This window comes from Eurypyga helias, unplaced genomic scaffold (genome assembly GCF_000690775.1).
Source record: "Eurypyga helias isolate BGI_N326 unplaced genomic scaffold, ASM69077v1 scaffold9279, whole genome shotgun sequence".
NCBI classification, from domain to species: domain Eukaryota; kingdom Metazoa; phylum Chordata; class Aves; order Eurypygiformes; family Eurypygidae; genus Eurypyga; species Eurypyga helias.
In genome coordinates this window covers 23,768-38,849 of record NW_010272751.1, presented here as the reverse complement: position 1 = coordinate 38,849, position 15,082 = coordinate 23,768, and the positions used below count along the sequence as shown (strand labels likewise).

Genomic DNA, 15,082 nt, shown 5'->3' with positions numbered 1-15,082 from the left:
TATGTTGGGGTGGTGTTGAGTGAGAAAAAAAAAGCCAGTCTGTACATTTTAGGAAATTATTATGGAGCCGTTGGATTTTTTGCAACATTAAGTGTTGCAAGCTGGTTTCTTTTGTGTGCAGTATCCTAGTCCAGTAGCTCCTTTCTATGTCATGAACCTTGATGAATTATTTCAAGTTCAGTTACCATATGGAATAATTTTGGGTCATGCTTAAAAGGTGCTCGGATAGGTACACCAAAATTTGGCTGCTAGCCCAGATTCATTGGACATAGATAGCAGTCCTGGCCTTTGATCAAAACGAACTTGCTTTGAGGGTTGTGAAGTCAGTTTTAGCATTTCAGTTTTGAACCTGGTCATGATAGGAAGTAAAAAAAAAAAAAAAAAAAAAAAAATTATAGAAACTAACCTTCCTTACCCTCATCTACTTCAAAAAAAAAGCCCTAAAGGTGGGAAAATGTGTGATTTTCTTTGCCTATCTTCATGGGCTTTATAGCTTGCAGCGGAGTGTTGATTGTATGGTGTTGTATTGTAACCATAATTCTGGAACCATAAGTACGCTTTCATCTTGATTTTTGTCTGGATCCATTTTGCCTACGAGTGTCAAGAATCCCCCATTTCTAAGACAAAACACTATTGCAGTAAAAGATAAAAAGTACATTATTGAAGTTCCCATGCAATGTACTTTCCCAAGATGCTGAAAAACAGTCACGAATATCAAATTATTACAGCTCTTTGATTCAGCATCTGTTCATATTTCTTATGTTAACTGCAGAGAACCAGAAAGGTTTGTGAAATACTTAAATGCAGTTAATTTGATAAATCTATTAAAAAAGGGAAAGACTAAGGAGGCTTCACCCGTGTTAAAAGCAAAGTAGAGCTGAAATGTGAACCAGAGTCACAGAGGCGTTAACTGGGGAGTTGGGAGTCTGTAAATTACATCTGTGATCTTAGTAGGTGCTTAGATAGTGCATATTATATAAAAACCCAGCACAGTCAGGAAATTGAATAGTGGATTTCATTTGATATATGTTACATTATTGCTGACTTTGATGTATTTGGGATTCTCACTAATTCAATGAGAAATTTTGCAAGGGAGATACTAACAGATCTCCAGGCCAGGATTAGGTGATACAGTAGGCCTGTATTTTAGTTTCTCAATATGAAAAAAGGGATATTTCTGTCTTGGGCTGTTTGACACTTGAATCAGGGCTTAGGAAAATGTGTATTTTAGCATCATAAGGCATAACATGGTATGCACTGCTTTTCCAAATGCACTTAGTGCCTTTGGATAGAGGACTGTCTTTGCCTCTGATGTCAAGTGGTTCTTTTGCATTCACCCGTAGCTTTAATATGTTAACAGAATTTGAAGCCAAAGTACTGTTTTCCTTACAACATATATGCAGAAGCCTAATAAGATGATCAGTCACGCTGCTTCTTGAACTTCGGATAGGCCTGCAAACAGTGCTTGTAGTGAGGGTTTTTTTGGAGTGCTGACAAGCCCAGTTACTCTGGAGGGAGCCCTCCCTCTGGATCATTTCATCCTGATTTTTCAGTATTCCTTGATGGTTCTGGTAAATGGTATCAGCTACCTAATCTGCTCCAAATGCATTGTGCAAGCAGGTTTCTTGCAGTATACAGAGAATTCATGTCCTTGGCAGGGCTTCAGCTTCATGTCGAAAGTCAGACTTTCCTCAAGCACAGTGTTGTGTGACTAAGCCCTAGGCTGGTAACGTTTCGTGGAAAACAGAATAAGGCTTCCCTTGTTTCCCTTACTCTTTATGAAGTGCTTCAGGATTTTGATGGGAAAATGAACTATAATTTTATCAAGCAGAAAAGTTTTAAACATGAAGCCCGGATGTGTGGTACAGTAGAGTCTTTCTAGTGGTGTATAAATAAAAGCATTGTGGCAGAATAATTCTCATTTATACCTATTGTCACTGAATTGGCAGCTCTGATTCAGATACCCTGATTTACCAGCAAATTTAACGGATTTCAGCTTAATAGCTGAAAAACGATAAAAACACTGGAGTTCACCTCAGCATCTAACTTGAGAGCACCTAAGGATACAAGGAACAGGCTTTATCCCAAGCACATGAAACCTGTTCTAAAGACTCACTTCTAGAAAGCATTTCCCCTTCCTCTTGAACCGTCTAAGTATACAAACTACGTTTTTAAAATCAGTCAGCTAAGACTGCAGTCTAACATGTCACACCCCCCGCCCCTCTGTTCTTTTCCAGGTACGCAGGCGTTCGGCAGCCCCACGGGTTCCTCGGTTCAGAGGTACGTTATTCGAGGGGTACCACGTCTCTTCTGGTGGGACCCCTGCCGTGGGCTCTGGTTTGGGTACCCAGAAGCCTTCCTGGCACCAGTGCGCATCACCTGAAACCACAAGTTGTCAAGCTTGTGCAAATCAGTCCCGTATGTCTAAAGGCACAAGAATATTTTATATCACAGAATATGAAACTCTGTTCTAGGTCTGATCTCTAACAAGGCTTTGTGTTTATTCATAGCTAATTACATATATTACCTATTATTGAAAATTATCAGTTTACACTGAGTTGTGTTCTACACTAAAAGCAGTTGTTCCTGCCTTCGGTTAATTCTGTGTGGATTTCTGTAACAAAGGTCAAAACAATCATGTCTTTGTACGTTACTTTTCATCTTTGCATGCTGTAGAGAGAAGATAATCTTTCTGGTGGGTGCTGGCTTTAAAAGCTCTTCCCTGGAGGAAGGACGTTTGTGGCACCGAAGGAGCTGGGTGTCTGTGTTGCTCTGATAGCTTTGGCTTTATTTCATGGCCAGGGGCTCTTCACCTCTGCTCGCTGCTGTTTTCTTCTCCTTGATTTCATTTGTCTTTCTGTCATTCCGCTTTTGGTTTGCGTTGTACAACAGACTGTCCTCTTTAATGCAATAATAGTTTCCTCTGAAATTTCTTATTCTTCCATAGACGCTGAAGAAGTCATAAGCGTGTGGTTGTAGAGACTGGCAGAAAATATCTGGTGTCCCAGAAATGCCTAATTTAATACAAATAACCACTGCTGCTTATTACTTACTATTGGTATTCTCATTTCACAGGGGAGGCTTGGCAGGCAGTGTAGTTTCTGTTAAAGACACTCACTGTCTTTTCCAAGCTTATTAGATGCCTTTCTCTGGAAGGAGATTGCTCTTTAAAGGATGTGCGCGTGTCTATCCCTTTCTGTCTGAAATAATCAGTGATTAAATGCCAAGACTGACTGTGTATCTGCAATATTGGCCGTGAAGATGTGCAGATGCTGCGAGCTGGTTAGTGGTTATTCAGCCACGGGAGCAGCAGAGGGTGCTATGGCATGGTTTGAGAATGGAGATGGTTTAAAAACAGATAAAGGATTCTTTGAAACATACGACAAACTACTGGATTGGCTTTTTGTCCTCACTTTGTCTTCCCTGGTGTAACGCCATAAAGCAACTTGCGACTATTGCATAATAAATGTATTTTTTCTTTAAAAAAGAATCTATCCATTTAGTAGATGCTTTGGGAGGGAAAAGAAATAAAGGCAACCTCCTTCTTTTTTGATTTTAGCATATCTGAAGAGAGCAGCAGTGTCCCCACTGGTAAAGGTGGAACAAAAGTGAGTCGTACCTTCAGCTACCTCAAGAATAAAATGTCCAGCAGCAAGAAGAGCAAAGTAAGTGCGTCTTGTGATTTATACGACCGTGGAAGTATCCACAGGTAGCAGAAAAGAATCCTGTATTTCAGTGTGTTTTCACAGGGTAGTATTTATGTCTTTGCCTGACTTTCTTTCTTCTTCCTTTCTTCCTTTTGAGAGGGGAGAGTTATCTGTGGGGTTATAGGGAATGGCAACAAGGGAAATTTTAACACCCCAAAATTGAAAGGGATCTGAGATGAGGTTTCCTGTGCAATGTTTTTGCTGCTTTTCCCCTCAGAACGAAGCTTCATTTATTACAGGGAAGAGGTTGTGCTTCTGCATGAGTTACGGCTTTGCAGTGATCGATGGGTCTAATTTTTACAGTGTTTAATAAAATGAGGACAGGAGCTGTAAGAATGGACTGGCTGCCGAAGGCTACATGGCGTTTCCCTTTTATTTTTACCTTTGCTACAAAGTTCCTGTGCACTGCTGCAGAAGTTGCCCAAACCATGACCTTTAGTGATGTCCAGTGTTTATATTTTCCCCATTTTTCCATCCTTGAAACCCAGAGATTTAATTTGCTGAAGGTTAAGCACTGCTCAGCACAGCTGAATTTCCTGGGAACAGCATTGGTTACAGAAATAATTACATTAATGCTGAATACTTCACACAAGTGGGCTGTTGTTGCCTTAGATTGTCCCCTGAGCATTAATATATGTCTGGGGGTTTTTTGAATGGGTTGGATTTTTTACTTGAATCTTTCCCTGGTTTATCATGTCTTGACCAGACACTATGAGCACCCTACCTCAGTAGGCAATGTATATTATCTATATACATATATATATATACACACACATATATTGTATGTGTATTATTTCTATATATTAGGTGATGTGTAGCTAATATGTTGGTAAATACTGTTGGAAGGCCCCTGAGACACACAATTACATATTGCGATGAGTGTGTGAACAACAAACAGCAAACAAAACGTGGCATAAGGAGAATTGTGCCTATTACAGAGTAAGGCTGAAGCATAGAGGTATGAGACGAGTGACATTTCACCTGTACAAGTAAACTTGATTTTAGCCTTTGCCAACATAAGCACTTGATGTTTCAGCACGAGTGTTCCTCTAGCTGGGCTGTACTGGCACATTGCACGTTTTGAGACGTGTTCTTTGTTGATTGCATCACCTTTGCAATGAAGTACTAGCTGTAGTGAGATTAGTCATCCTAACACACAATTCCTTTTAATGGCTCTGCCTTTAAAGATGCAAGCTGCAGGTAGCAGCGGCTCAGAGCTGCTGCTGAGCAGCTTTCAGACAATGCTCTTCTCTGCTGCAAACATCAATGTCATAAAAAGAAATCTGTTTGCATAGAAACCTCTGTGCAAACCGCCAGTGAGAAGTTGTGGAGTGTGTTGCACAGCCTGTGAACCCGACTGGAAATTCTTTAACTGGTTCTTGCACTATGGGTGTACAGTCTCTAAGGAAAAGCTGGACATATGTAAGAGATCTGGGTTGGACGGGTAAGAAAATACGACAGAAATGCTTTGAGATATTTGCTCTGCTGTTGTTAAATAGGTGCAGTCTGATTTCACTTATTTTGTGATTGTGTCTGAAATTGTTGATAAAGAATTGCTCCAAAATCTCAGCAACAATACGCACAACAAAACTTCCAGCTTGTAGCAGTTTTGATGTTTTTATTAATTAAAAAGCCATAATACTATTCAAATTACAATTTCTCTTCTGCTTACAGTGGAATGTTTGCATTACATACATTTTTTGAGACCTTCAAGTGTGCATTTAAATAATTTGACCTAAAAATTCTTGGGAACACTGATTTCTCAGAAACATTTTGTCCAATGAAAACCGGCAAGAGTTAAAATTAAAACAACAAACCTTGAAAGAGGAAGTTGGACAGGAAGAGTTGGTTTCTGCTGCTGTCTGGGCTGTCAGGAGGGAGAGAGGCTTTAACTTCTTTCTAACTAGGTTTTGCTTTTCTGCAAACCTTTAGAAATTATCTTTTTCTAAGATGAACTGCAAAATAAAGTATATCTGAGCCTACTCATGGCAATGGCTCTTTCTTACAATGGTGTAAATAATTATGTAAAAAAAAAAAAAAACCCTAAAAATAAAAGGGTGTTGGGAGTATGAACTGTAGGAGATACTGACAGAACTTTGTGTGAATTTACCCATGTATGGCATGTACTTTGTGTTATCTGGGGATTAGTCAGCGAATCGCTTGAAATCGGTAGCGTGCACTGATTCCTGTTTATGAAGTCTAAAATATACTATGTCTCTGAGGCATGAGAAATACTCATTTTCTTCATTTTGGTCCAGAATTTCTGGGAAGTGACGACGTAAAATGAGCATGAGTAATTTCTCTTTTTCCTTGACTTGCGCAGTTTAGGCAGTGCTAGACCACCAGCAGGCTCTCCGTGTGTGTAGTTAGAGTTGTGTTTGCAAGGACTAGGAGACAGGGAGTATTTGTCACCTGTAGAGCAGGAGGAGAACAGACACATGAAACCTTTCTCTCTGGGAAATCTTCTGCAGCACTGTTTACTGAGGTACTGCATACACTGAGGTATGTTAAAATTCACTTTTTCTGTATCACAGGGGGTTTGATTTACCACCCTCTGCCTTTTAAATGGGTGGTCTCTTACTGACTTGTGACTTCTAAAATATCAATCCCATGCTTTCCTGCCTGTGTTTTTTTAGTATTGTTTTTTAGCAGTGGAAGCTAGGGTAGGGCAATATGTAAGCAATAGCAAAGTAGCTAAAATCATCTTAAAGGAAGTTAACAGCAATTGTCCCGCCCTCCCTCTTTTGCTCAACTCTTCACTGACTGCCGTCCCCGGCCGGCCATCCTGGCTGCTCTTGGGCCATCGTGATGGGCTAGTGCTGGTGGGGAGCAGCTGTCCTGCCCCCGGGGGGAAGGATGTCGATAAAATGGAATAAATTTGCCGAAGTTCCTCAAATAACAGTGAAGCTAGTAGGACTTAAGAACTGGGAGGTAAGAGCTTTGTTGTTATTTTGGAGGGGGTCGGCTCTGTAGCGCACGGTCTGTTATTTTGGGCTGCGGTGCCTGTCGTGTGTGATAATACGTGTTGGTGCAGGTTCAGCTGTCAAGCTGTGCTTCAGGTCACACTGGCAGCTCTGATAGTGCAGGAAAATGGTTTTGTTTTTACAATCCTTTTTTTTTTTTTTTTTTTTTTAAAAAAAAGGTTCCAGTAACTGTCACAGCAAAAAAAACCCGTATCTCATTTTGAGATCAGTAGTGTGGCTCGCATCCCCTGTACGACGTTTGCTGCTTTCTTCTTGAAAGTGGTGCACCCATTTCCTGTTTTTCCTGGGGTCGTTCAGCTTTAATTACAACGTTTTTTACAATTATTTTTATGAAGACAGGGTATTATTCCAGGCTCTAGAATTACTAGGCTTTGCAGTAAATATCAGGTACATTTAAAGTATAGGATGGTGAATCTCCTTTCAGGATTTCAAGCACGAGAGTCACAAGATCTGCCTTCAGTGTAGGCTGATCTTTTCTCCTGGAGCTTCACAAATCCTGGCAATAGAGCAAAACTCCAGACATCAGATTGGTACCATCAGCCGAGGACTAAACTGCAGAGTTTTGGTGATCTGAGCTGATGGCTCAAAGGAGGCAGAGATGTGCTGCAAAGCAGACTCTTCCTGGCAGGTTTTCTGCTTCAGGCAGGATTATTCCATATGGTAACGCTCCTGGTTTTGCTTATTTGCAGAACAGAATAGCATTTGGGGCTACTAAATAGGTTTCTGTTTATGAGGCTTTGCAGGGAGAGACTCGAATGCTGGCATTTTGCCTGGGCATTATGTTGGGAGAGGGGAGACCTTAGGCTAAGTTACTAATTATTTGAGCGTGTCATCAAAGGCTCGAAAGTTTCTCTGATGAAGCTGCAGAGCTCAGTACCTCTTTTAACCACTTCAGGGCAGTTGGTCACGTGGGCTGCTCTGCAGCTCTCTGATACTGGGCTGGGACAATGTTTAGCAAAGGGCGCGTGGCATATAAATAACAAATGCAAAGATAAGCTTACAGAAGCCTTTACCAATTTCTGGTTAAGCTTCTCTTTTAGATGCCATGAAATCTGCAGTAACAGTTAAAATACAGATCTGGGGCTGCATTGTGTGGTCAACATTTTGTAGCGTGGTACATAGACAAGGAGTTGCTAAAATTCAAATTTGGAGGTTTTCTTTGGAGTTTCCTTTAAAAATTGTTTGGGAGAATTCCCAATCCATTAAAAGCTGCAGGGAAAAATGTTTCCAATTTTTAGTATTTAAAATTTTGTGTCTCAGGTATGATAGAAAGGTAAGCAAAAACTCTGCTAAAAGTTGGAGAAGCTAGCTGTGCTTGTCGGTTTTCCAAAACTGAGTAGCCCAGAAGGTTGAGCCGTGGCTTCCAGGAGGTGACATGATCTTTTATGGTGTTGCTGCTGTTCCTCAGCCTTTCTGTGGTGCCATATTTCGAGGGTTTGTGAAAGATCCATTTTCCCAGAGAGCTTCACGTATTTGCTTGAGTTGCATGAAACTTGAAAAAGTTACTAGTCAGAAGGAAGACGGAGGTGGAAATACTCTGGCAGTGATGCTGAATAGGCACTGAGGAGGAGCTTGTGTTTATCATTAAAAATGTAGTTGCAAAGGATGAGTCTTACAGCTTGGCCTTAAAAATTAACTGTGTTGAAGGTTTGATACACATTACACGTGGTGTTTGCATTTAACACAATTCATTGAAAGCGCTGAAGAGATTGATGAGCACCCAGGAGAAAAGAGGTAAGTCATTAAACCAAGCAAATACAGAACAAAGGTGGAAGAAAATAGCTGCCTTCAGAGCAGACTCAGTTTCCTCTCCGCTGGCGAGATACCCGTGCAGAAGGCTCTGAGAGTCAATAGTATGTTAATCCACATCCATGGGGGCTGTAAGATGATTTTTTAAGAGCTGTGCAGACACGTGACTGTTGGTAAGGTGTGTGCTGATCGATATTGTCATAGTGCCAAAGGCAAACACTGAAGAATTTGTAACCAGAGAATAGACCTCTGCGAAGTAACGAGGCATTTGTTCATTTTCTCTCGGCAGGAAAAAGAGAAAGATAAAGAGAAGAGTAAAGAGAAGGACAAAGATTCCAAGGAGAAGGAAAAAGATAAGAAGATGTTAAATGGACATCTCTTCACTGCGACTTCTGTTGTCGCCCAAGCAACCTGTTACCACTGTATGAAACCTTTCAATAAGGATTCGTACTACTGTGCAAGTAAGTTGGGGGGGTGGGGGTGGTTTCCCCACATTCCTTTTGTTTTCATTAAATCTGACATGGGAAATGCGAACCTTATGCTTTATTTTCCTCTTGCTTAAGGATGTGGGATGGGAGGGATACTTTGGACATGGTGATTCCATAGAGCAGCGTGTTGCCTTATGGAAGCTGGAGTGAAATGAGTCGTGGCTGCAAGGAGGTGTCCTGCAACCACCTTCCCAGCCCACGCTCAGACGTCGCAGCATCCCACGGTGTTTTCTGCCCTTGCTTGTTGGGATGTATCAGTCAACTGGAGGACTTTGCTTACTCCAGCTGTGTGTTATGGCATGGGGCAAGACAGATGAAGGACAGGGAAAGCTGGCTTGGATCATAGCTTTTATTTCCAATAAGGAAAAAAAAAGTCCCACCCATCTGTAGTGTATTGGTTTAGGTCTCTGAAACACTGCTTCAGTGAGCCCTCAGGGAGAACGGCATGATACAAAAAGGAAACACTAACCCTCTTCCTCCCTTTATACATGAAATTGCATCACAGGTCAAATGGCAAGTACCTGCTTGCGTGTGAAGTACGTGCACTGCAGCGCAGGCGGTATGGGAACCGCAGCGGAGGGTTTCTGCCAGATCGGTGATTTTGTTCTCTTTTCTGGTCAGACGGTTTCTCATGCCTGTAGCTCGATAAGGTCAACAGTGTTTGTTGTGGTCAGGAGCAGAATGGCGCCTGCTTTGCGCAGCCACCCAAAGCCATAGAATGTGCAGACAAAAATGGCTTTTGCCCGCTGCAGCTCGGGGCTCTCCGTTCCTCACTATTAGTAACATTTTACTACTCCACTAACCTAGAGAAGAGTCAAAGTGTGTACAGGAATTGCTCCCAGGCTGGAGCAGGAGGCTCTGTGTCTCTCTGTTCCTTCTAGTAGATGAGCAGTGTGTAAAACATCTCCAATGAGCAACGGAAGGAGCAGCCAGCTGAATCCTGAATGGCAGTTTTGAGTTTTCCTGGAAGAGAAGAGATTTCAGGAAGGTTGTTGACATGAGACACTCTCTGTGTCAGCCTGATGGGAAAAGGCTGACACATCAACAATTACAAGCTCTCAAAGGCATCCTCTCCCTTTCCCCACCTGACTTTCTTAACAGCTTCTGAAGCCACTTAGAAAATCAAATATATCCCAATTTAACTCTCTGTATTGTAATGAGTTAAAATAATCCAACAATGCCATATGTTTTAGCATAGACATTCTTTCCTTATTTTTCTAGGTACAGCAGAAAATTGTTGCAGGTTTTCTGTATTGATTAGAAAACGAATGCCACAAAGAAAGTTTGGTCAGGGCCCAGCTTGTAAGCTCACATCTGAGAGTGACCCTTTCGCTCCTCGCATCTTAAAATCAGTCATCATATGCCTCGGAAATGAGTGCTAACCAGCAGCAGAGGCTCTGTTGTTCCTCTGCTGTTGTAGACTATTTTTTCCTACAGAAGTAGCAGTGCTTTACTGCTACCATCACTGCTCTCTCGCCTGTGGATGACTTTTTCTTAATGGCTTTTTAAGGTGTTGGATCATTTTGAATCAATGTCTCAACTTTTCAGTGATGCCCCCAGCTTACTGAAACAGCTAGTCAATGCTGAATGACTTAGCATGCTCTAAAACAAACGGGCAAGCAAAAAATCCTCATTTTTAATAGCTTGCTGCCTCGTCTTTTTTTATTTTTTTATGATCAGTGATGCAGGAAAAAAAGCTTTTTGGAGTTTTAATTATTAATACGAGTGATACAGAGGAGTTGGAAGAACTTCCTGCCTGCTGAGGAGTTGAACTGGAGGAATAAAGTCCCTGCAACCACATTTTCAATCTAAAAAATCACAATGCTCTATTGCAAAATGGTACATAGTAAAGAGCTGCCTTCAGGCTTTCAAGGCTTGAGTGTGAATTTAATGATTCTTATTGTCTCGCTATCTCTTTTCATGCACCAGAAGCAGGTCCTGTCCCTCTTCCTTGTTTGATCTGAAAAAACGATACTGCTTGTGGGTTTTTGCAAGAACATGCAAAGGTTTCTTTCTTCTGTCTCTGTCTTGCGCAGGAAATCGTGGGACATCATCAGAATAGCAACGCCCTATGGCCTTACCCTTACCTCTCAAAATACCAGAATTACTGGCTTTTATTAAGTAGGCCCAAATGTTAGAAATTGTAAAAATGTGAGCATATTTTGTGATTCTAGGCATGGATTTTTTTCCCTTCGTGTTTCTTCTAGAAATATTTCAAAAATGTATGCTTACAGCGTAACCTACACTTAAAATATAATTCATGATCTGTGTTAATGTGGGGTTTCATGATTGAGTGGAAATAACAGCTTTTCTCTAAGCTACTGAATCTCACCTGAGAGCATTTGAGTCGTGATCTTTCATGTCAGAACAGTTAATACTCCAAACCCAATTATCATGAAAAAATCAGTTTTAATCATCTGTGAAAACTTTGTTTCCCAGAAATCTGCTGGCAGAGATCATGGGCAAACACAGGGTATTCCGAAAAAGACAGTTTTGTCTCCGGCTTATACGCAGCAGAGACATGCTAAAGCATGACGTTCTTTGCACTGGTAAATGTTGTGGTCACGATGCAAAGCAGTGGTTTCAGTCTAGTTTTCCGCAGAAAATCCCAGTCTCGTGGACGCAGTCCCCTGGCAGATGCTCCTGTTACTTTTTCTGATATTCCTGTCGTACAGTAGAACCTGGTTCCTGTGCTGTAGGTCTTGGCTTTATGTCTGAGTTTATGTAAATGAATTTTTTTCCTGTCCTTTTCTCTGTCTTTTGGACCCCATAATCCTTGTCTTGATAAGAACAGTGTTTGTGTTTTCAGATAGAATATTGGCCCTACAATTGTTTTTGGTTTCTGTCTCCTGCTTCTGGTTTCTACCTTACTTTTCTTTCAGTGGACTAAGCACACCTTTTTTGTTTCTCTTTTTTTTTTTTTTTTTTTTTTTTATTTAAGACCCATTAGGACCCTGGTGACTCAACCTTGCATCGATTTTTAAACAGAATTTCCTGTTAAATGCCATGAGGAAATCTTGTTAACAAAGGGCTAATTATCCAGGAAAGCAGCCTGTCTCTCAGTATCTGTAGCTACTCATGTAAACCACAATGATGCCTGAAAATTGTAATTCTCAGTTGTGCAAGATAACAGTTCAGATTACAAATGGCAAAAACTGGCCTGTTTTCTGTGGGTTTTTGTTTAATTCATTGGTGGTTTTGCTTTTGACAGACTGCAATGCAATTGTCCACAAAGGCTGTAAGGAGAGTTTTGCTTCTTGTGCAAAGGTCAAAATGAAGGTAAGAGCTTTCATCTACTCTACTGAATAAACAGAACAGCTTAAACAATTTAGCATGCAGATTTATAACATCATTTACTGTAAGCCCTAAAGTTACCAGCTGTTGGAAGGAACTTCAGCCCCTGTGCTATAGTGAATAATTTGTCTGGGCTCTGCTGAAATTCCCCAGAATCACATGCTAATACAGTAGTTGTCCCTGGGACTCTGAATGCTCCAGGTCAGCGCCATCGGGTGTTTGTTGGCAGCAAATTCCCTGCGGTTCACCGGGACCTTAGGATGAGGTGGTCTGTCCCATTCTTCGATTAAAAATTAACAAAACCCCACCCTTCACTGGTAAAATTCAGGGGTGTCCAGCACCCTTAAATGCCTTATCTTTTAATTCTCAGAAGCTGCATCCTGTAATGCAGCACGATGTGTATATAATGCAAAATGAAAACTATTAAATGTGCATGTTGTTTATGCGAGGAACGTGCAGAATTCCTGCTTGCCTCAAGTGTGAGCAACCTCTTCTGCAGTATGGTACTCTAACCTAGTCAGTGTTGATACAACTATGATTTTCAGTTCTCTTCAGTGTTGTCAGCACTTTCTCTTCTCATTTTCCTGTTTGCTGCACTTTTCTCCATCTGTTATTTTGCCCATTTCATTGATGGGAACTGGGGGCAGGGGTGCACATGTGTGTGCGTGCATATGTATCTCTATATATGTGTATATAAAATACACATACAGCCTAGAACTGATCTGTTCTGAGAGGACACAGAAAAAAACATAGCTTTCTTACTTTTAGTTATGTGCACAGCCTGATGGGAGAAGGGAGAAAGAAATTACAGTGAGTTTCATTTTTCTTTCAGCCACAGAGAGGGATGCTGCAGGCACATGATACCTCTTCGTTACCCACAGTAACCATGAGAAACAAAAGTAAGAAAACTACCTTTCCCTCTGCTTTGGTGATGGTCTGTATCTGCTATTCTGAACTTAAATTGTTAGGATTACAAATGGAGAAAATGATTGTTCAAAATAAGTTGCTTTTTTTAATTAGTCTTATGCTTTGAGGTAGTAAAAACAGGAAGTTTAATTTTGAATAGCAGCAATACTGACAAACTTCCTGGCTGCACTGAGATATCCAGTGCACTGCAGAGCTACTCAGTGTGACTGAGGGCAAAGAGTAGGAGTGAAATAGCTCACACGGATTTTGTAGTGCCATGATTTGATAAGCTTATTTAGTGTTAGCTTGGAGATCACTGTATGGAACCCCACTGTATGATACAGATGTACTTGCTGTGTTATTTGTCATGAAATTCAGAGGTGTCACTCCAGAAAGCAAAGGTACATCTGAAGAAGAGAATAATTGGAATTAATATAAAAAGATTAGTTAAAGGTATGTGATAGTGTAAGGAGATCAGAATTAGCATTCCTCTGTGGTACGCACTGATAGAGAAACCTATCTCAAAAGTTTGCTCAGAAGCAGGAAGATGTATATACTTACATGCCCAGGGAAATGAAAAAGCAACACAGTACATTGCTTCATGTGATTATTTAGCAAATAAAATTGAATTCAGTTTCCCAAGTGTTAGGTCTCTGGACTTTCAGATCCCACCTAGATCTTTTAAACATAGTGCGATGCAGTCAGTTCTGCACAGGGGTCGATGTTCTCTCCTTGATACGACTGCTTCTAACAGCTGAGGTGACTCTAGAGAGAAAAAGGAGTGAATTTTAGAAGGTGGCTTCTTTTAAGTCATCATCATCACAGTTAACAGCATGGTTGCAGGAGCTGACTTTTTTCTCTGACACTTCCCTTCCAGGCTCACAACCGAAGGAGCGCCCTCGCTCTGCAATACTTGCTCCTGATGAAAACACCGTGACCTCAATATTCAATAACAGGAGATCACAACAGACTACAGCGCTCTCCAAAAGTGTCTCAATACAGAACATTGCAGGGTAAGGTTTTCCCCTGCACGCCTGAGTATGTGTATTATCTGGCGCTGCCAGCGTAGAGGAATTCAGATCTCATTAAAAACAAATTCGCGTTCAAGGTAGAAAAGAGGATCACAAAACCAGGAATACCCATATTATATATGATACCATCAGTTGTCTTCTGCACAATCAGATTGTCTGGGTTAGTTTAGTCATGGCAGGAGTTCAGAGGCATCTGAGTTGGCCTGGTTATATCCAAGGCCACTTCACAGAGGTGCTCTGGGCTCCCGGAGGAAATTCCCTTGCCGTGGGCAGGGTACTGTGCAAGCACACATTGTCAGCTCAGGTATAGTATTAACTTTTGTGTCCATAACGGAAAGGTGGAGGCAGAGACTTGCAGTCTTCATGGTGTTTTAGGCCTGCATTGTACATTATTAATTACAAAAGATGGTGAAAATCTAATCTATGGTTCTGACACTATGTGCATAGTGGGCAGTCTTAGCGGGCAGCACCATGGACTGGCCCGTTCTGGGCAGTTTGTATGCCCTTGCCTATTCATGGTGAAATGTTATTTTGGTCCAATTTTCTGACCTTTCTCAGAGCTAGCAATGAAGACTCGGGTAGCAATGAAGACTCTTGGGTAGCCTTTTGTGTTGCATTTTTGCACTGCTTGCACCAAGGGCAATGAGGATGGGAACTAACTGTAAAGCGGAAGGTCATGAAAAGGAGTTATCCCAACCATAAGGCCTCAAGGTGGGATTCTTTATAGAAGAAGCACTGTCACTCGGGCCTGTAGATCTTACAGCTTGTTGAGCCCCACTGGGTAGTTGTTGAGAACAATGAATAAAAGTACATTTCGTACATAACCATGCGCCGCTTGCTTTGGTTTTCAGCTCATATTTCAAATGCCTTTTTCCTGTGTATTTGAAAGTACATTTGGCTGGGGTTTTATGTCATAAACGATA

General features: G+C 41.2%; 1 protein-coding gene across 1 annotated transcript in view; it reads left to right on the top strand.

The window, feature by feature from the left end:
* The window catches only part of AKAP13 (A kinase (PRKA) anchor protein 13), a 69,534-nt gene that overhangs the window by 37,431 nt on the left and 17,021 nt on the right, over window positions 1-15,082 (top strand). The window contains exons 8-13 of the mRNA XM_010159235.1: window positions 2,238-2,280; window positions 3,560-3,665; window positions 8,730-8,901; window positions 12,140-12,207; window positions 13,055-13,121; window positions 14,006-14,141. Coding sequence (XP_010157537.1) covers window positions 2,238-2,280; window positions 3,560-3,665; window positions 8,730-8,901; window positions 12,140-12,207; window positions 13,055-13,121; window positions 14,006-14,141 — 592 coding nt within the window. The remainder of the gene's footprint in view (window positions 1-2,237; window positions 2,281-3,559; window positions 3,666-8,729; window positions 8,902-12,139; window positions 12,208-13,054; window positions 13,122-14,005; window positions 14,142-15,082) is intronic.